This window comes from Rattus norvegicus, chromosome 20, assembly GCF_021556685.1.
Source record: "Rattus norvegicus strain SHRSP/BbbUtx chromosome 20, alternate assembly SHRSP_T2T, whole genome shotgun sequence".
Lineage (NCBI taxonomy): Eukaryota > Metazoa > Chordata > Mammalia > Rodentia > Muridae > Rattus > Rattus norvegicus.
In genome coordinates this window covers 31241410-31263601 of record NC_141553.1, presented here as the reverse complement: position 1 = coordinate 31263601, position 22192 = coordinate 31241410, and the positions used below count along the sequence as shown (strand labels likewise).

The following is a 22192-nucleotide window of genomic DNA, read 5'->3' as shown; positions in this document are numbered from 1 at the left end:
CAGGTGCTGGGCACCACGCAGGATGGCTTGTTTCTCAGCAGCATCGTAGAGCTGGGCCTGTCTCTGCCCAGGAGAAAGCTGAGCTCCAGGCTGGTTCTAAAAGGGCCCAGTTGATCCTGGACAACAGGGCTCCCTTCACAGAAGGGCAAAGAGGCAGCCTGGTGACACAGCCTTAAGGCCTGGCCACAGCCTGCCAGCGGCATGTTCTTTTCCCACTGTGTCCCAATTGTGCATGGCCTGTGCCCCTACCCTATGCCGGTTTAGTCGAAGCCGTCCCGTTTGACAAATGGCCTGTTTGCTTCCTACACCGGAGCTGGGGTGGCTGGCTGCCTGGGGCAGGGCTGTAATTAGTGGAGGAGGGGACTGGATTGCTTGCTGGCATTGACTGATAACTTTATACCCAGATGGGTAAATTGATGTCATCAGAGATGTAAATATCACTTGGAAAATGTTAAATTCCTGAGGGGATTCATGCCAGCCTCTTGTCCTGATCAGTGCTGCTCTGAACACCTGCTCAGGGAGCCCGGGTTAGCTGTGCTGGGGTGGAGACAGTGTGAAGGGTGACATCATCTTTGACTATAAAAGATGGGCCTATGACGGCGAGGTATGTGGCGGCGAGGGAGTCGGGAGGCCTGGGCTTTCTGATCTGCTGTGGGAGCTGATGTGATCAGACCAAGGGAAGTTTGGTTTTACTGTCAGCGAGGCTGTCCTGGAGTGGTCCCAGGGTTCCAAGGAGCTTGTAAAAATAAGAGTCCACCCATCATCCTTCTGCAGAGTACTGTGATTGGCTGTGTCTGAAATTGTTTCACAGCTCTGGGATTTAAGGGATGCATTTAAAGGCCAAGCAGAAACAAAGACTCAGCCAGGAGAAGGGTGAGGACAGGTCTGGGATCTGGGAGTGGCGAGGAAGGCAGCGAGCAGAGGGGAGATACCAGAGCCCAGAGCCCATCCTGTAGGAAAGAGAAATGAATGCTTTAATACCAGGATGATTACAGCTTTTCAGAACATATGGAATCAATCCTGAAAATACTAAGGCGGGTGGGCTGTATACTTCAGCTACAGGATATTCAAACTTTTCCCTAACAGACTCCATGAAGCCCCATTGCCTCCTCCTCTCAAGTACACCGGGTCCCGGCATATTTGCTCACCTCTGTGCCTGGACTCTGTCAACTCCTGGGCTCTGTGGAATGTCACCATCTATGGTGGTGTGAATGTTTGATTCCCCAGTTTGTGGACTGTTTGGGAAGGATTAGGGAGGAGGAGTGTCACTGGGCATTGGGAGATAGGCTTTAAGGGTCCAGAAGCCCATGCCTAGCCTAGCCTCGCTTTCTTCCTGTGAAGTGCATCCAAGATGCAGGTGTCTCGGGGCTGACCCACACAGGGTAGGGTGCAGTGGACAGTCCCGTGGGTGTCTCGGGGATGACCCACACAGGGTAGGGTACAGTGGACAGTCCTGTGGGTGACTCGGGGCTGACCCACACAGGGTTAGGGTGCAGTGGACAGTCCCGTGGGTGCCTCGGGGCTGACCCACACAGGGTTAGGGTGCAGTGGACAGTCCCATGGGTATGGAGTCATTCAAGCAGGTGGCTCTTTTGGCAGGTGCTCAATTACTGAATTTTATCTCCAGTCACTTCAGACTTTTTTTTTTTTTTTTTTTTTTTTTGGTTCTTTTTTTGGAGCTGGGGACCGAACCCAGGGCCTTGCGCTTCCTAGGTAAGCGCTCTACCACTGAGCTAAATCCCCAACCCCCATTTTTTTTTTTTCTTAAGTCAGAGTTTCATGTAAACCACGCTGGCCTCAAACTTGCTTTATAGCCCTGGATTCTTATACTTTCTGTCTCCCCACTGTTGAGAGAGCAGGACTTACCTCTTTCTTCCCCTCCCCTCCCCTCTCCCTCCCTCCCTCTCTCTCTCTCTCTCTCTCTCTCTCTCTCTCTCTCTCTCTCTCGATAGGGTCTCATGTGGCCCAGGCTGTCCCTGTTTGGATTCCTTTGCCCAGAGTTTTCCTGTTTTCGCTAACCTGTTCATATGGAACTGCCGGCTGATTTCATCCATGCCACTAGCCCTCCTGGTCATGTATACCACAGAGACCTTTTTTCTAGACGAGGATGTAGGTCTCAGCAAACCGGGTGTGGCAAGTCTTTGCAAACCAGGAAGACTCAGCTTAAAATCTAAGAGGACTCTGGGTCCAAGAGAGCTGGTTTTCCAGTGATTCTGTCAGCTGTTTTTGTCACAGAGGTGTGGCTCTTGACATGCCTGTCACTTCTCTGAGCTCAGGCAGAAACAGGCACTTCCCTTTTCATAGGATAGCCTTGGTACTATGTGAGGTTACCACAGGCTGTAAGGAGACTCTAATGGCCACTGAAAGGCCAGAAGTCATTGTAGGACAGCCCCTGGGGTTCTCTAGGTGGCGGCCACCCGCCAGGCTTGCTGAGTCCCCAGCATAACTCATCAACACTGTCTCTCATTTCTTTTACATTGAACATGGCTTCTGCTACTCCTCCTTGCTGCTTTCTGTGAACTAGAGAAGTCCATAGAGCTAATGGCCTTGCCCTGCCCTCCAGAATACACAGCTCTGGTGCCAGAATCCTTGGCAGTACAGACATTGGGGAAGTGATATCTAACCTTGAGATCTGTGGGAAAGTGTAGCCCACGTTTCTTCAGCAAACACGGGGTATAAATGCTGACCAGGCTTCTTCAGTGTTGGGAGGGCCAGGGTGATGGTGCATGTGTGTGATTAACTGGTGTGTGTGTGTGTGTGTGTGTGTGTGTGTGTGTGTGTGTGTGTGTGTGGGAGAGAGAATGGAAGTGTGTGTGTGTGTGTGTGTGTGTGTGTGTGTGTGTGCATGCGTGTGCAGGGGTCTGGGAGAAAGAAAGAATGGGAGAGAGTCTCTATTGTAGCCCAGGCTGACCTGGAACCCTCCCATTTAGCTTCCTGAGATGTAAAATTACAAGCACGTGGGCCAGGACAATCGGGGATTTCCAGTGTTTAATACTGTGGCTCCCCAAGGCTTCATGAGGCTGGTGACAACTGAACACACTCAGAGAAGGTTTGGGAGATCATGTCATGGGATGTCATGGGATGGGGGAAGCATGTTCTGTTAAGGGGGACAGAAGGCCATGCAGTGAGCCCACGTGGCTAACACTGTGCCACGTCTCAGTGTTAAAATGCTAGTCAGTGGAGTGCACTTAAATCCCCTAGAAATCTCTCCTGCTCTGTTCCAACCTTCAGGCTTCTCCACAGTCATTCTGAAGGGAAATTCCTAGTTTGCTATGTTATACCGAGAGAAGTGTCGTCCCTGGAATGGCACTCCTGCTGAGCATGCATGGTGGTGCCCCTATGCCCCTGTGTTCCCTTCTGCGTGTTTCCCTGTGGTAATCTCAAGATCTCCTTCTCATTCCTCTTCAGTCAGGGTCTTGTGTATCCCAGGCTGGCCTCAAACCTGAATGTAGCCACTTGTCCTGCTTTTACCTTTCCAGTGCAGAAGCCACCACTCGGTTTATGCACTGCTGGGAATCGAACCCAGGGTATCTGCAATCTAGGCAAGCACACTACCAACCGAGCTATTCTCCCAGTCTGTAATCTCTTACAACTGCACTCATATGGATCAGAGATACCTTAGCGACTTCATTTTAACTTAATTACTGCTTTTGAGGTCCCAGCTCCAAATAAGTCACATTTTGAGGTACTCATTTGTGAGGGCACATAGCTGAACCCACAGCAGAGTCCCTCGTGTATAGTCCTCTGGGGGAGCCCGCGTCTTGTGGCTGCTACCACGGTCCCAGAAAGATCCTTTGAGTAAGGTCAAGCAGCTGTCTAACAGCTTTCTCTTATTTCAACCTCTGCTTTTAAAAAAAATATATATTTGTTTGTTTATCTATTCATTTGTCTGTTTATCCGTCCATCTATCATCTATCTATCTATCTATCTATCTATCTATCTATCCATCCATGTATGTATGTATGTATCTATCTATCCATCCATCCATCTATCCATCCATGTATGTATGTATGTATGTATGTATGTATGTATGTATCTATCTATCTATCTATCCATCCATGTATGTATGTGTATGTATGTATGTATCTATCCATCCATGTATGTATGTATGTATGTATGTATGTATCTATCCATCCATGTATGTATGTATGTATGTATGTATCTATCTATCTATCTATCTATCTATCTATCTATCTATCTATCTATCTATCTATGGGAGACAGGGTCTCATGTAGCCCAGTTGTCCTGAACTTCATGTATGGTTGGCTTTGAACTTGTGATCTTCTTGTCCCCACTTTCTAAGTGCAGGGATTATAGGCATACACTACTCCTCCTGGTTTATGCTCACCAGTGGATTGAGGAGGTCCTCCTGCATGCTCCAACTGAACTATTCCACCTCCACGGTCCCTCAACTTCTGTTTTTTTGTGCAGCTGATTGGGGGCCTGGTCCTGTCGGTGGGGATCTACGCAGAGGCGGAGCGTCAGAAATACAAAACCCTCGAGAGCGCCTTCCTGGCCCCCGCCATCATCCTCATCCTCCTGGGGGTGGTCATGTTCATCGTCTCCTTCATCGGGGTGCTGGCTTCCCTCCGGGACAACCTGTGCCTTCTCCAGTCGGTAAGTGGCTCTTCCCAACCCTCATCATTCATAGGGAGTGGTTCTTGATGTCTCTAACAGAGCTCAAGAGCCTGTCCCTCCAGGCCAGCTCAATTCCTTCCCCCTTTCACACTATCCAGCAGCCCCAGAACATTTCCTGAACCTGTAGTCATCGGAGCACAGTGGTCCAGGCCCGCCCCAGCTACTTCCCATCAGCACGTGCATCTGACTTAAATACCACAGTCACGGATGCTGGGATCTCTGCTCTCCGTTGTCATGGGAGGAGTGGCAGTCAGCTGAAAGCAAGCAAGCCAGGGGGTGGGGTGGGGTGTGACGAATCATCAGGCTCACACAGCCAGGGATCCTCACAGCATCACCGGGCAAGGCTGGGCAGTCTGATGATTGCCACCTCCTGCTGCTATCATCCTCAGGCTCGGTGTCTTTACTGGTGGGCCCAGGGCATCTTTCTTGGTCACTTTAGTCAGTCCCAGTTCACTGGAGTACCTGGCTCAGATCACATGCCCTTCAGATGGGTGGCCATAGTCAACCCGACCCCTGTCTGTAGCTGAGGACACCGGGTATGAAGGCCCACTTTCTTCATTGTCCGTGTCTTTACCTCAGTAACTCCACCATCCCTCTGAGGGAATACCTTTAGAGTCACACAAGCAGGGTCTTGGTACTGCCCAAGGTTGGAAGTTGCTAGAATCAATGTGGTCAATATATATTAACCCAGGGTGCTGCTGTGGGCAGGGTAGATGGATGGTTCCCTTAGACTGACTAAAAAGACAGAGTTGGGTGGCCTGGGATGCTCTGTATCATGAAGAGGGTCTAGGCAGGCTGAGGCGGGAAGAACCTCTGAGCAGGATAAGGGAACGGAGTGCCTATCCTCCACACTTCATCCTCCTCTACTTGGTTGACTAGGAAACATCTTCTGAGCTGTTAGAGGTGTGTGGTGTGGTGGCCGGGACTGGAAGTGCTACCCAGACCTCTTGCTCCCTCTGCTTTGTTAGAGGGAGGAAGACTGCTCTCAAAGTGGGGGAAGAGCCTGCTGTTCATCTAGACCCCAGTGAGGATCCCTGGGAAAAACAGGAGGAGTGTCTGCCTGAGGCAATTCAGTCATTCTCTAGATTTAAGCCTTCTCCAGCACAGTCCTGTGTTCTCCAGGAGGGCCTGCAAGGCCCAGTCAGGGAGGGCTACCGTGCTGTTACGGTTGATCTCAGTGCAAGTGGGGAGCCCCGTGAGCCTTCTCACGAGTCCCCAAATGAATGTCCGTGTCTTGTTTCACAGTTTATGTTTATCCTGGGGCTGTGCCTGGTGATGGAACTTATTGGCGGCATAGTGGCTCTGATCTTCCGGAACCAGGTAGGCCCGTGGGTTCATCATTGGCCGTGTGTGTACCAACATCCGCTGTGTGTGCTCTGGTCCATAGCCAGGGTGCTCCCGTGGGCAGGATAGACAGATGGTTAGGTGAGCTGGGATAGCCCAGGCCGTGCAGCTCCGCATCATGGAAAGTGGCTAGGAGGGCAGAGGCAGGTGGAACTTCTGGGCTGTCAGGAGACTGGATGGGAATCCACTTGGCTGGCGGGATAAGGTGAAGGTGGAAGGCAGGGTTGGATGGCCGGCTCGGGGTGTATGTAGGTCTTCAGAGGCCGAGGGTTAGGTGCCCTGAGTGACTTTGAAAGGCAGTGAGTTGTTAGAGGAAGGACTTAGCCCGAGTCAGTCTGTCTCGCTGTAGCAGCCGAGTGGAGAACGGGCAGTAGTGAGGGCGACATGGGAGGCTGTGACGGCCATGCAGAGAAGGGTGACGGTGTTTCAGATGGAAGTGAATGTCCCCAGATCACAGATGGTGGGCTCGAGGCACGTTTCGGATCTGTATATACAACTGAGGGGAGGGACAGCTCGAGTAAGCGATGCCTGGCACCCAAGACCCAGCAGTGTTTGCCATATGAGGACCCCATAGACCGGCACAAGTCTCGCAGCTCCTGGTCCCCAGTGTGTGCACTAGACGAGAGGTTCTCAACCTCCCTAATGCTCCAGCCCTTAATACAGTTCCTCATGTTACGGAGACCCCTCCCCAACCATAAAATGATTTTTGTTGCTACATCATAACTGTAGTTTTTGCTAGTTATAAATCATAATGTAAATATTTTTGGAGATAGAGGTTTGTCTAGGGGATTGCTTTACTAACCCCTCCTCTGCATTTCTTGTCCAGGGTCCCATTAGTGATGGTGTAGAGCTGTCTTCTGACTTAGGGTATTCTCTTTGGGAGGCAAGAGGTTCACCACTGCTGCGCACGGCACTCTGTCTTTTCTCCTGTAATCTTCTTTCTGCCATCTTCCTCCTTGGGTGGTGTGATGTGTAGGGCTTGAGCAAAGCCTGTCTGCAGAAGTCCAGGTCTCCTGTCCGCTTCCCTGACCTCACCCCACAGGTCTCAGATACCTTGGTCCCTGGCCTGCCAGGTACTGTTAAGGTTATGCCTCAGCACAAGACAGAGGCAGGCAGATCTCTGTGAGTTTGAGGTCAGCCTGGTCTACATAGCCAGTTCCGGAACAGACAGGGCCGTAGAGAGAGACGCTGTGTCAAGACAACAAGGCTATGCCTCAGGCTGCGGGTGAATCAAGTCAGAAACTTGTTGAAAGTTGATTCCCAGTGGGTGTCCGAAACCCTCAGAGAACACCATGTCTGATCCCTGCTACATCCTACATGAGCATGGTGGTTTTTTGACCCAGGAGAGAACAGGCATAGTGGGACCCAACCCTAAGCAGGTCTAACCTACTGAGGACCTCAGGGTCTGCTTCCTAGTGGGTGAATTCCAACGGTTGCCGGGGAGAGGGCCAGTTCCCATTGTATTGCTGGACAGTCAGCAAAGCAATGTCCGGGGGTTGGGTTAAAAACCTCTCTCTCTCTCTCTCTCTCTCTCTCTCTCTCTCTCTAGTTTCTTTTCTGAGATAGAGTCTATATAGCCTGGTGGCTTCAAACTAGCTATGCACGAAAGATGTACAGTGTACGGTTGTAGACATTTTTTTTAATCCCAATCCAGGGTTCCAGGGTTTCTACCCCACCTCTGACCATTTAGTTCTCAGATAAAAGACACAGAACTTTTATTATTTACAATAAGCCTTAAACAGCACAAGAGCTGGGCAGATAGCTACCCTCTATGCTATTACTTTCCTATCAATATCCCTGAGTTATTACTAGAGTTCATCTGGGCTGCTGTTAACTCTGATTGGCCAGCCCTCAGAGCCATGGCATCTCTCTTTTCCTCCCTCACTTTCTTCCCCACTGTGGTTCTTTTCTGACCCCTACTCCTGGGAACCCTAAACCCCGCCTATGTCTCTTCTGCCCAGCTATTGGCTGTCGGCATTTTTATTCACCAATCAGAAATAACTTGGGGGCAAGGTCATATAGTCACTTGGATCTATGTGCAGTGCGGACCCCTGACTCTAGGGCAGCAACCAGGTCTTGGGACCTGCATTTAGCATTACAACACAGAGCAAGAGAGCAAGCCTCAACCGCCTACTGCCTGCACCCCAGGCCCTAAGATTGTTTGGGTTTTTTCTCTCCCCCCCACCCCCGTTTTTCAGCCTATCATCTACTCTGAGCTGGCAGGAATGGGGTACTGGTTCATTTCCCAGCAGCCTTGAGTAAGGAGAAGTATTTACTGCAGTCACATATGGAGATGCTTTTGTATGTGATCAGCTCTCTGTCGTCATTGTAGGGGTCTACATTAGCCCTTTCCCTCAGGCTCATGGTCAGCACCATTCGTGGCTTTAATAAACCTGTCCCTACCAAGTGAGCTAGTCCTGGTTCCAGTGTGCCTCTCCGAGGCTGTCCGATTTGTCATATATCAGTGCTCTGTAGGTCAGCTACACTGACCTACACTGACATCACTTCCTCCTTTTAAATAAGGGGGCTGAGCTGAGTGACAGCCACTGCCTTGGGAGCCTCTTGGGACCTTCAGGCCTCACAGTTCAGGAAGCCAGGGCCAGGGTCACAAATGACTTTTCTGTTATTCCCACACCCTGTGGGCCCCATGGCCCCTGAAATGTGTGCTTCAGAGTGTGTGGAGGAAGCTCAAGGCTATCCCTCAACTACTTAGTATGTCGGAGGCTACCTTAGCTACCTGACATCCTGTCTCAAAGCTAAGAATGCCAAAGACCAGGTGTGGTTTAATTCCAGCTCTCTGGAAGCAGAGGCGGGTGGGTCTCTGTGAATTTGAGGCCAGCCTTGGCTACACAATGAGTTCTAGAACAGCCAGGGCTATGTAGACAAAACAAAACAAAACAAAACAAAAACCAACCAAACAACACCACCAACAAAACTCCAATGTCAAAGCCGCAATAAAGAATGCAGAAGAGGCCTTTGGGAGAAAGTGACCATGGCCAAGAGTTGGACCTATGTAGTGAGTACCAGACCCTATCTCAAAAAATATATTCACAATGTATCCATCAGAACATTTAAAATTGTTAGAATACAGTAAGCATAGCAACTCACACCTATGCTCCTAGACCTTGAGGGACTGAGGCAGGAGGATTGCAACTTTGAGGCCTATGTAGGTTACAAAGTAAGTCCCTATTAAAAACAAACAAACAAACAAACAAAAAACAAAAAAACAAAAAAACTTTAAAGAAAGACCTGAATCTGGGCATGCGGTGCACCTGGGAAGCAGAGCATGCAGGTCTCTGGGGTCGAGGCCAGCCTGGTCCATAGAGTGAGACCCAGAGAAACCCTGTCACAGAACACCAAAAAAATAAAAATAAAGATTTGAAGAAATTTCTGGAAGCCAAGGAGTACTATGCATTTGCTTGTTGTCTTTATATATATTTTTTCTAGATCCCAAATTTCTCTCCCTCTCGATTTCCCTCTCCTTTTCCTCTCCCTTCCCCTTCCCTCTTCCTCTCCCCCTCCCCCCTCTGTGATATTCAGAAAACCACATTAAGCAACTACAAAAACAGCAGCAAAACCAAAAACAAACCGCTATGCATGCCTCTTCTGGCTCTAATGCAATGTGATTTTGTAAGACAGGAGCCAGGCCAATGCTGAGCATGTGGGAGGGAGATGCTACTGGAAGCTACTGTGTGGGGGAGGTGTCAGTGAGGAAGAGGGGGAGGAGAAGGGGGGGAGGAGTGGAGGAGGATGGGTAGGAGAAGGGAGGAGGGAGGAGAAGTGGGAGGAGGGAGAGGAAAAGGAGGAAGGGGAAGAGAAGGAGGAGGAGGGGGAGGATGCAGAGGTGAAGGATGAAGAGGGGAGGAGGAAGAGAAAGAGAGGAGGAGGGGGGAGAGGAAGATGAGGAAGAAGGGGGGAGAGGACGAGGAAGGGGAGGAGGGAATAGGGAGAAGAGGGTACCCACGTGAATTTCTTCCTCAGGAGAAGGCAGGTTTCTTTAGGCGTTGTAGAACAAGGTCAGAGTCCATGACCTTGCCTGTTCCTTCTGACAGTCTGCTTTGTGGTGACAACCAAGCACTAGTCACCAGGTCAGGCAGGTTCTCAGGGAGCAGCCTGGTGTGGCCAAGGCCAGTTAGTGAGAGGTTGATGCTTGGATTCGAGAAGAAACTGTGTCCCTGAGCCAGGTGAAGCACTGCAAGCAGCAGGACCCAGCAATCAGAGCCCAGTGGTTTCTCAGTCTGCGTGTGTGGTGCATGGTAAGGAGTCACCTGGAGGCCAGCAGAAAAATACTCAGCACCTTGACCCTGGGACGGGCATGGGGCTTGGTGACCCCAAACCTGGTTGTATTCTCCGCACTTATTTTTTGTCCTAGCTTGCCCTAGGTCTCATCATGAGGGTGTCAGGGATGTCAGGGGTGGCAAAACTGAGCAGAAACGCCAGAGGGCCTTGGCCTAGTAGGTCTCCCAGGCCTTTTGCTACCTCTCCCAGCAGAATAAGATGACTGCAAGCCACTTTCTTGATCATCCCTGGTGCCGGGCCAGAGATTGGCAGGCAGCACTGCCTTGGCTGTCGTACCCTGGCATAGCATTATAGGATGTCTTGAAATCAGGGTAGGAGAAAGCTGGCAGTTCCACCGTCCCCCTTAACTAAGCACCTGAACATAGACATCCTCTCCCCAAGGCCTGAGGTCTCAGAAACTTTGCATAGCCTGCAGGAACCCAGAGCAATTCTATCCCCAGAGGAGCTGGATCCTGGGGTAGCCAGCCTGAGGGAGGGACACACTATTGGGTCCCTTCACACTTGTTCACGTGGGGCTGCACACATGCCTCATTCATTGAAAATAGTCCAAGACCTCCTTGGGGAGGAACAGAGGCATCTGAGGCTAGAAATGCAGATCTAAAGGCAAACTCTGGAAAGGAAGGTCTACATGGCTTTATCTGGTAGCTTAACACACTTTCAAAGTCCCGCGACCTTCGATGTTTGCTTGCTCTGGGTCATGGCTTCCTCTGTGGCCTGTGACAGCAGCACTAGGGAAAGGCAGCTTGCTGGCTGAAGTCACCCCTGTTGGTATGGCCTGGTTGAGAGCTGGGTCTGGGGACAGTGGTATGGCTGCCCTTTGGGAGTGGAGTTCCTACCCTATGTGCCCTGTCCCCACTGGTGCATGGCCTCTGACTGATTCCAGCTCCCCTGAATCCTGTATGCTGAGCGCAACTAAGACTAGCAAAGCATTTGACCATCCAGAAGCCGCACGACCTAAGTGCATCATGGGAGTTTGTTCCTTCTCCCACCTCAGTGTCCCACTCATGAGCCCAGGAAACATACCAGACATACCGTTCCAGGGGCAGTGTAGGTTTGCAACAGCCAGAACAACCCCAAGAACCATCTCATGTGAGCTGGTGGGGCTCCCCATGTCTGATCAGGGAGATTCCCCACAGGGCCTTCTTCCCCAACAGGGCTAACGCAACTCACTAGAGGAAATAGGGTCCTTGTGGGCATGTGGGTCTGCTTGGTCTGTTGGTCTAAGACAGTCAGCACAAACCATACTAGCTATACTTATCAGGAGAGGAAGGGAGAGAGGGAGAGGGAGAGGAAGAGGGAGAGGGAGAGGGAGAGGGAGAGGGAGAGGGAGAGGAAGAGGGAGAGGAAGAGGGAGAGGGAGAGGGGGAGAGAGAGAGAAGACCCCCTAGCCTCCCATGGCCACTCTGCCTCCTGTCCTTATCCATCCCTGAGGGAAGAGACTCCATGGAGATCTAGGGATGGCTGAGGGAGGGAGGGAAGGCCATGGTGAGACAGGTCTCCAGCCCCGGTGCCTAGAGAGTGGAATGGCATGGCTCACGCCACATTTCTACCCTCCTGGTATAAGCAAGTCTGTATCGGTGGTGTCACCCGCAAGCCTAACTCAACTAACAAAGCCCTCACGGTGCATCCTTCAAGGCTGGTGAGCTCATTCTGTCGCCCCACTCGGGTGGCAGTCAGACCTCGCCCTGGTGTCCTGTTTCTTATTCATCCCACTCCGCCCCAGCCATCTGGTCTGTCACCACATTCCCCTAGAGGAACAGGCTGTTGAGATTGGATGGGGAGGTCCAGCTAAGAGCTGGCTGGCCCTGCCTATGCAGTGTGGCTGACAGGGCCACTCAACCCCTGCCCTGGGGTTAAGTGCCAGACCCACGAAGGGTCGGGTGCTGATGACCTCAGAGCCTCTCCTAGAGGCCCATGGCTTCTCTTTCCTTTTGGGGTCCTTGCTGCTGCTGGTTCTCATGGGGTGAGTCCCAAGTCAGCCTCTGCCCTCACCTCACTCTGAACATTACAGTCTCAGGAACAGACGGTGACACCCTAGTCTAAGCTTCTTAGCCTGTGATGTGGAGTGTGGCAGGCAGCTGGGGGACCTTGGATGAGGTACATTGGTCTCAGGGCTGCAGGTGTCTCAGGTAAGTTCCAGGATGCTCCCAGGAAGGGCTGCTGCTCTTGCAGGAAGTCCTCTGGGCAAGCTGTGAGCCTTAGCACCCTTGGGGACTGAGGCTTCCTCTGTGACAGACACTCTGAGGGATCTGTTTCCCTTTTTTTTTTTTTTTTTTTTATTTGGAGCTGGGAACCGAACCCAGGGCCTTGCGCTTGCTAGGCAAGCATTCTACCACTGGGCCAAATCCTCAACCCCAGGGATCTCTTTCCCACATGCAGAAATGCCGGTGTTACCAGGACCTACCATGTGACCAGCATGCACAATCACTTTTGGGGGGAGGGGTTCAAACTCCTAACACCCCGAGAAGGCTGACTGTATTTGCCTCCCTATTTTGTGGATGAGAGAAGGGGAGCTTGGAGATTAAGAGATGTGCCTGGGGTCTGGTGGCAGTGGGGACTGTGCCGTTGACTATGAGACGATGTTCCTTCTCGCTTAGCTTAGTCCCCAGGGCTGGTTCACCACCGGAAAACTAAACCCCAACAGGGCCTGGGAGCTGGCCCCGCCACCCCCAGTGTACCTCAGGGCCCCTCCCCCAGTAATTGTCTGGCTCCTCTGTCCTGTACCAGAGCCAAGAATACCCCTTTGTGCCCAGTCTCTGCCTCTGCTCTGAAAGCTTCAATTGTCACAACAAGCCTGTGGCTGGGCTGCCCACTCTCCCGCCCTGGCCATGCCTGCTGTGGGCGCTTTGTATTCCAGGGATCTCAGCCCAGCCTGACTGGGAGAGGGTGGCATCCCAGCACTCTTCCGGGGAGAGACTGGCCACTCTCAAACTGGATGGAGTCTGTGTGGCCTGAGGGTCAGAACACCGAAGGATGAAGAAGGGCCCATGTGGGGTATCAGGGGACCTGGGTTCTAGTCTTGACCAGCCTGCTGTGTGTCCTCTATTTTCCCCTCTTCTCCCAGCCTCGTGGTCTTCTTCCCCTGGGGGCTCAGTTTCCTTCTTTATAAAGCAAGAGGATGGGTGATGAGAGCGGAGAATGGGCTGGAGGACCAACAGAAGATTCCAGCTCACGGCTGAGGCTGGGCAAGGGAGAGAGTACATGCGAGGAATCAGGAAGGTTGAGGCCCAGATCCAGCACACTGCCTTAGAGCTGGAGGCCAGCAGATCAGCCTTTCAGGGCCTGGACCTTGGAAGCCTGGGGAATGAATGTCTGCCGGCTGGGCCTTGCCTGGTGTTCAGGGCATGGAGGGGACTGTTGGTCTCCCCTCTGTGCCAAACTGGACTTCTAGAATAATCCAGGGCTGGCCTCTCATGTGTGTTCCTTTTCCTTGGCAATGTCTCCTGTATAGACCATTGACTTTCTCAATGACAACATCCGGAGAGGAATCGAGAATTACTATGATGATCTGGACTTCAAGAACATCATGGACTTTGTTCAGAAGAAGGTGACCGGGGCAGCGGGGTATGAGGGACAGAGGGGCACCTCCAGGACCCTTGCCCTGGACAGCTGATCCATTGGTCCATTCCCAATACAGATGGCTGGTCCGTGGACAGCCCCTCAGATTTGGAGAAAACTCACAACACGGCCAGATGTCTCTGGCCACTTTACAGAGCCCCAGGGCTTACCCCCGGGTGGCAGGGCTCTCCTTTTGGGACTGGCTGGCCTTACCCTGGTGTCCAGCCTCCTGGATCCAGTCCCTCTAGTGTGGAGAGTTCACCTTAGCAAAGGTAGAGAGAATCTTCTCTTCTAATTCCAGCTTTCTCCATTGGACACCGGACAAGACCCCTCCCTTTTCTCTGATGCATCTTTGAATGTGGCGATAATTGTTTGTCCCCTTGAGACACTGTCCCTCTCTCCAAGGCCGAGCCCAGTATGTGGGTGCAGCAGTCATAGTTGCAGCAGGGCCACCCTTTCCCTGGGCTTGCCTGCCCGCCTCCCTCTTAGTCTTGAGGCCTGGATTTCTTGTCCGCACCATAAGGCTGATTCTGTCCTCTCCCTTTGCTATAGCCGAGACTCACTTGCTTTCTTTATGACGTGCTTAGAGCAGGGCCAGTGTGGTGGCGTCACCCTCATTCACTGGATGAGGACAGTGATGGTGGAGTCTGGCGATTGGGTGTGCCTAGTCCCCTGTGAGAGCCCAGCCTCACTACACCCTGGGCCTTTGGCTCTGTGCTTCTCTGTAGAAGAAACAGGTGCAGCTCCTGGGAGATTCTTTTGTGCCAGCAACGTGCCTGCCAGCCTGGGCTGGGAGAGCCGAGTCATACTCTGGGTAGATGCTTTTGTTGGAACCAGCTCCTAGCTGGCTTGGGGGTTTAATTTCTCCTTGGGTGGGGTGACTAATGCTCCCAGGGCCTTGTGCAGAATGCTTCACGCAGGGCTCCTCTTACAGTGACAGCCCAGCCAGGCAAAGTTGGCATTGCTTCCTAGTAGATAAGCATAGGCCCAGAGAGGGTGACAGTGGTGATGTGGGGATTTGAGCGTGTATCCATCTGTGGCAGAACAAATGACCCTTGTACAACAGATAGATGGGCGTTTGTGGATCCTGAGGCCTAAGGGACTACAGGGCACTGTGGAGACTTTAGAAAGGTGCCCAGATTGTGTGGAACAGGACCTCCTACGACACCATCCTTCAGCTTTCTACCCTGGAGCACAGTCCTAGAGCCCTGTTTGCTCTGGCTGTTTGGTTATTTACATATGGCTGCTGTTCCCGGACTCACCCACTCTGCTCGCTGGTCTCTCCGCCTACTCCTGAAACACAGCCTTGTTTCTGCACGGAGCCTTTACACATGCGCGTTAGCTGCCCTTTCCTTGTTCATGCCACAGATGAACTGTCCTGTCCTCCCAGTTATAAAGCTACCCCACCTCCCCACTTCCCTATGCCCAGGTGCACAGCATCCCTTCCTCAGAGGTCATTCAGGGCCTCTCACCCCGTAGCCTAGGCTGTATTAGAATTTACTATGTAGGTTGGCTTCAAACTTGTAGTATTCCTCCTGCTGGGATAGCAGGCATACCTGTATGCTTGGCTATGGTTCTTGTCACTTATACTCTTGTCTCCCTGAAGGATTGCTCTTTGTCTGTGCTGAGCTCAGGACACTGTCCCAGCTAGACCCTCTACAGAACTGTTCTCTGTCCCCAACCCCAGGAGCTGGCCCCAGCACAGAGAATAGAGGAGGGAGGGGGAAGCTAAGGGGAGAGCCTGTGGTAGGTATTCAGGTCAGGGTGAAGCAGGGCTTCAACAGGCCCTGGCCTCTGAGGCTGTCTTCCCCAGCCAGACCCTGCCTCAGGGGAGGAGAAGGTGCAGACCCATTGCCAGGGACAGACTTCCCATCCAGTGTCTAGTCACCACCTGGTATCCAATGGAAGTGGTCCAGCCTTACTGTGCAAACTCTCCAGAGTGGAGAGCTTACTCCCTTCCTCATGGCCAGGCTGCTCCTGACAGCTCTGACCTAACAGAGTATGACCTCATGGGGCCCTGGTACCCCCACCCCCACCCCCACCCTGGTATTTCCATACCCACCCCAACCCCTGGACATGCACACCTCATAAGCGTTCTATCTTAGCTGGTGCTTCCTGCCCTCTGACCCTGACCTTGGCAATGACCACAGCTCTTCCTTGGTGCTTTTCCCTTCAGTTCAAGTGCTGTGGTGGGGAGGACTACAGAGACTGGAGCAAAAACCAGTACCACGACTGCAGCGCCCCTGGGCCCCTGGCCTGCGGGGTGCCCTACACCTGCTGTATCAGGAACACGGTAACCACACGGGGGCTGGATGTGGTGTCACCCAGTTTGCCAAACACTGCTCTCACTCTGCCCAAGTGGAGCAGGCACTGGGATTGGGCAGGCGGTGGTGGCTGGGACCTTGCTTTTCTTAGCCCAGGGGCTCTGGCAAGGGGGAGCTGCATGGGCGGCTTCCTCTGTAAGTGTGTCGGTGAGCATCACCCAAGCACGTGCCAGTGTGGGCCTGGCCCTGCCTCTTGGTTCTTATAACAGCTTTGGGGTCTCTGTTTGGGGGACTTGCCTAAGGTTGGCAGGGCTATGCCCAGTAACAGAGAGCCAGAGTGCCCAGCAGGGGCGCAGGCTCTGCCCAGTCCGCACAGCCGCTGTGAGCTCTGGCAGCAGAGCCTGGCCAGAAGGGATGTGGTGATGTAAATGCCAGCCTCTACTTTCCCCAGCAGGAGCCTCTCAGCTGTCACTTTCCCTGTCATCTGGGATGCCGAGCTGTGAGGTCACCACTTCTCAGTCCTGATGTGTGACAAGAATGTTAGGAACTGCCCCGTTTCTGAACTGGAGCAGAAAAGAAAAGCCTAGCAATTACCACACACGCACACACACACACACACACACACACACACACACCATACCACACACACAATACACACATATACACTATACACCACACACATACACAATATACAACACAACATACACACATACACACAACACACACAACACACACAACACACACACACACACCACACCACACACACAATACACACACACACACTATATACCACACACATATACACACATATACAGCACAACACATACACACAACACACATACAACACATACACAAAACACACACACACCACACCACACACATATAATATACAACACAACACACATACAACACATACACAACACACACACACACACCACAACACACACACACATATATACCACACACACACATATATACTCCACACACCACATATACAATACACACACATACACACACCATACTACAGCACACCACACAAATACACACATACACACTATACACCACACACATATACATACATCCACAACACAACACACATACAACACATACACAACACACACACACACCGTACCACACCACACCACACATACATATATACTCCACACACCACATACACAATACACACACATATCATATACACACATACCACACATACATATATACCACACATACATAAATACTCCACATACCACACATACATACACACTATACACCACACACATATATACATATATACAACACACACATACACACAATATACATATAACACACACACCACGACACACACATATGTATACACATACACATCACACACATCACAAACACATACCACACCACACACATATACACCACATACACATACATACTGCACACACATATTTACACACACCCCCCACACACAATACGCACATACACACTATACACCATATATATATATACACACACATATATACAACACACACAACACACACTCAACACTCACAATACACATCACACATATCATACACACATCATGCATACAACCCCCCCCACATATACACCATGTACACACATATGTACTCCACACACCACACACAAAATACACACCTATACACTATACACCACACACATATACACACATACACAACACACACACACACACACACGTGTGCGCGCGCGCGCGCGAGAGCGCGCCACACTCTCCTGGAAGTCTCTTGTTGATGGTTTCAACTACTGTGCCTACCAACCCAGCCTGTAACCATGGAAACAGTGTACCCGTGGGTGGGCCTCAGAGACTGGAACATTGCCAAGTGAAGTTGCTCTGTTGCTACCCTCCCTTGTCACTGCACCAGTGGTTCTCTGGTCCAGGAGAGGCCTCTTACATATGCCTGCAAGCTGGATCCAGGCTGACCCTGGGCTTCTGCCTCTCCCCCATGGCTAAGGTTGTAGCCAAGCAGGGCCCACACCATGATAGACATTGTCAGGGGGCCTACTTGGGAAGGGATTTGATAGGGACGAGAGCCAAGGCATAGAGTCCCCAGGGATAAATCAGTCAGCAGCAAGAAACCCTGGAGAGTGGCTCTTTTTTCGGAGAGGAACTTCTGTGGCTCTTTGATGGCAAAGCCAGCTTTGAAGGAACAGGGAAGTGTGGCCAGTGACCCAGCTTTGCCCTCAGGTAAACCACAGCTGGCAGGGACCCAGTTGTGGTTTGAGCAGTTCCCCTCTAAGAGCCAGTAAAGTGGGAACAGCTTGGCTCAGCAGTGGGGTACCACAGCTAAGAGTTTAGACTGCTGCTGGTGGAGGGGTGATCCCCCCAAGAACTCCCAGGGAGGGGGGCCCACCCATGGTTCTTCACTGGGCATTTCTTGGAGGTGGTCGCTAAGAGTCAGGAAATACCAGTTCTACCTATACCAGGACATATACCCACCCCTTGGCTCTTCTGTAAAAGGCGAGTCCTTCAGATTACAGCCTATAGAATCATGGCCAATGTGTTTCTGTTTCAGACAGATGTTGTCAACACCATGTGCGGCTACAAAACTATCGACAAGGAGGTAACAGCCTGGAAACCCTTTGTCCCCAGAAGTGGTGCTCCCTTTGTCCCCAGAAATGGTGCAACCTTTGTCCCCAGAAATGGTGCTCCCTTTGTCCCACTAATGGAGGGTTTCTAGTGGAGAGCTCCTGGCTACTCAGATTTTCCAACTCTCCTTGGCTGTCAGTCACAGAAGGGCTCACAGAGCCAAGGGAGGTCATCTGCCCAGGTTTGCTGAGTACCTACTCCAGGCAGGCTTCTCATACACTACCTGCACAGCCCTGCGGTTTGTTGACAGCTCACACTGGTACTACCAGCCTGGGACCCAAGAGTGAATCCCTGGGGAAGAGAGAGTCCTTGTTGGATGTCCTGTGGTGCATCAGCTTTCTGGGCAAGTCTATGTTGCCCTAGCTGACCCAGAATTTGCTATATAGACTATTCTGTCTCAAACTCACAGAAATTCTCCTGCCTGTGCCTCCTGAGCGAGCACCAGGATTAAAGGCGTGAATCGCTGTCCCCGTCTTTTTTCTTTCTTCTTTTAATAACCCACTGGGTCCAATTTGTCCTGCCCATATGATGCTGCCTTTAATAATTTGTACATGAAACAAAGTTTCATGGCAAGAGATTTTCCCACTTGTGGAAAAATGTAACATAGCAATTCTAGAAGCGTCACTGGACATTTAAACCATATAGGTCCCCCCGCCCCCACATACCTGGAATTGGCTTTTGGCTCAGGTAACAGTGTGCAGCCCTGGGTGGCATCTGGGAGGCATGTGGGCACACTCCACCAGCTCCTAGCAGTTCTCACCACCAGAGCGCTACCACAATGTCCCCAGTGCTGTCTCAGGAGCAGCACTAGAGAATCCAGGGCCAGCTTCCCATGCTGATACCCTCCTCCTGCACAGCGCCTGAACGCACAGAACATCATTCACGTGCGGGGCTGCACCAATGCCGTACTGATATGGTTCATGGACAACTACAGCATCATGGCGGGCCTTTTACTGGGCATCCTGCTTCCTCAGGTGGGCGCAAATGAAACCAGGCAGAGTGATGAAGGAGAAGGGTTCAGAGACCCCGGTAGGGCTGGGGTCTGGAAGGAGAGCCAAACGGAATAGCTTCGGTTGCTCTCTCCGCACTGCCTCTGCTTTCAGTCTGCCAGTGAGGTTGGAGTGAATCACATCCACTTAATGGCGGTAGTGGAAACTGAGGCTTTGAAGGGTGAAGTGAATTTCCCAAGGTTCCCCTGGATAAGGTGTGGCAGAACTGGGATAGAGGTAGAAGACGCAGCATAGAGGGGCTATGCTAAGGCACAGGGGCAGGAAGTCTCCATGTTCCCGAGAAAGGTAGAAGAGGTCCAGCCTGGGCTATCTGGGCAGTGGGTGCTGGGATGTCTTGATTTCCCCTGCCCAGTTCCCCCGGAGGGAACTGCCAGGGAGGGTTGTCTACATGCCAGCAGGTTCTCACCGCCTCCCTCTCTGTCCTCAGTTTCTTGGTGTGCTGCTAACACTACTATACATCACCCGTGTGGAGGACATCATCTTGGAGCACTCTGTCACGGATGGATTGCTGGGACCTGGTGCCAAGTCTAGCACAGACACAGCAGGCACTGGATGCTGTCTGTGCTATCCCGATTAGGACCTGGCCTGGCACAGTAGCCCCAGCCAGACTGTACTGCAAAGTGCATCTACGTCTACACAAGCTGGACAGGACCAGCTGCAGCTCCTCTGCCCGCCCACGGCACTGACCAAAGCCCAGGGTGTATGTGCCTGTGTATGGTGTCTGATGGCCACTCCTCCCAGGGGAAAGCGGAACCCTGTGGGATCCCGGGGAACAGGGATGGCCCAGCCACAGTTCTGAGCCCCAGAGAAGGAAGCTCGGGGCTCAGTGTGGGCTCTTTTTATTTCTGGCAGTGCCTTGGCCAGTGGTCATGTTGCCCCTTCGAGGGCAGTTTTGCAGTGATTTTTTTTTTTAAAGGAGAGAAGGGAGTGCATCTGTTCAATGGGGCAGGAAGTGCTGGGAGCAGCACACTGCTCTTGACGTGAGGTTGGACCGTGTCTCAAATTCCCAGGTGCCTTGAGTCCTCTGGAAGGCTCCTGCTCCACCCACCCATTTTCTACATGCTTTGTTTTTTTTTAATAACCATCTTTTGTATACAATTAACAAGAGTTTCTGGCTACTCAAAACTAGCCACCGCCAATTCAGTCCACTCATCCCTCCCAGTCAGTTCATTAATTGGCCAATAAAGATGTGATTTTTGGAATGGTCATTCACTTGTGCTATTTGGAAGGCTCTTGTCCGGTTGAAAGAAGGCTGCCTCGAGGGGCGTGGGGGGTGGAGATTGGTATAGCTTGGGACACTGAGGTCAGGGAGGAAGAATGGACAGCATTGGTATTTCACACACTAGGGGAAACTGAGGCTCTACAAGTACAGAAATGGTTACATGGAGAAGTAGCTAAATCCAGGGGTCAGGAAAGAGAACGGTGGATACAAGATTACCCGCGCTATAGAAAGTAACCGTGGTAGGGATCTGTAGACTGTAGACAAGGACCCATGCTAAGCAAAGCTTGGTGCTGGCTGCCCCCTGCTGGAGACAGCTGGCCTTGCAGGAACAGTCAACCCAAGCGTGTGTCATCCTAACCCTACGGGGGGGGGGGGGGTTTCTAGGTTTTCTGTGAGATTCTTACACAGGGCAATAGATATAAAACAAAAATCTCAAATCTAACTAAGCCTGAGGTAGGAAATTCCTCTCACCAGAGAAGCTTGGGTTCTGTAGGAGGAAGGGTGGAGGCAGGGCTTAAAAAAGAGCACTGTGACCATGAACACGGCAGAGGCCAGTCGAGGCCAGACCTAAACATTTAGCATAAGTGATAACTTTTGATATTCACAGCTGTTTGTAGTCATCTCTATCATCTTAATTTTGTTAATATGGAAACAGAGGCACAGTTAATAACTTGTTGAGGCTCAGGACTGCTTATCTATGTGTATAGACAGACTCCCCTAGGTGTGCAAAACCACGCATGGCTGGGCTGCTGCCCCCCATGCTCCCTATGGACGCTTCTGCCCATCTCCCTTTGGTTGTTGAGACAGCGTCTCATGTAGCCCAGGCTGGCCTCAAACTTACTGTGTAACCAAGGATGACCTTAAACTTCAGATTCTTGTTTCATACTGAGGAATGCTGGGACTTCAGATGTGTTCCGCCACACCCCATTTATGGAATTTGGGGACTGGAAGTTCTTTATCTCCTTGGTCTCACTGAGCCCCTTTGATCAGGACACAGGGCTGTGTGGTGAGCCTTCTGGCTCTGGCTTCAGCTATTCTCAGTATCTTTCCGTTTCCAGAGGAGAGGGCAGACCCCCATGGTACAGTAATATGGCTGGGACACCCAGAGGGCTTGGGACCAGAGCCTGGGGACTCTGTCATTCTCTTTCTCTGGGATGGAGGTTGGTGCCTATACAGGCCCCAGTTCCTATATGCTCTCTAACCGACAAAGAAAATAAATCCCCAGGGAGAGAGCCCTGCC

General features: G+C 51.6%; 1 protein-coding gene across 3 annotated transcripts in view; it reads left to right on the top strand.

Moving 5' to 3' along the window:
* The window catches only part of Tspan15 (tetraspanin 15), a 44399-nt gene extending 23461 nt beyond the window's left edge, over positions 1 to 20938 (top strand). For 2 of the 3 annotated variants that reach the window (XM_087598290.1, NM_001115032.1), the window contains 7 exons: positions 4432 to 4617; positions 5884 to 5958; positions 13733 to 13828; positions 16016 to 16132; positions 18647 to 18694; positions 19578 to 19694; positions 20158 to 20938. In XM_087598290.1, coding sequence (XP_087454416.1) covers positions 4552 to 4617; positions 5884 to 5958; positions 13733 to 13828; positions 16016 to 16132; positions 18647 to 18694; positions 19578 to 19694; positions 20158 to 20307 — 669 coding nt within the window. In that variant the 5' untranslated portion in view covers positions 4432 to 4551 and the 3' untranslated portion in view covers positions 20308 to 20938. Of the gene's footprint in view, positions 1 to 4431; positions 4618 to 5883; positions 7724 to 7943; positions 9167 to 13732; positions 13829 to 16015; positions 16133 to 18646; positions 18695 to 19577; positions 19695 to 20157 lie in introns of those variants that run through there. The other variant, XR_015645040.1, reaches the window with a different exon arrangement.
* Positions 20939 to 22192: the final 1254 nt, after the last annotated feature.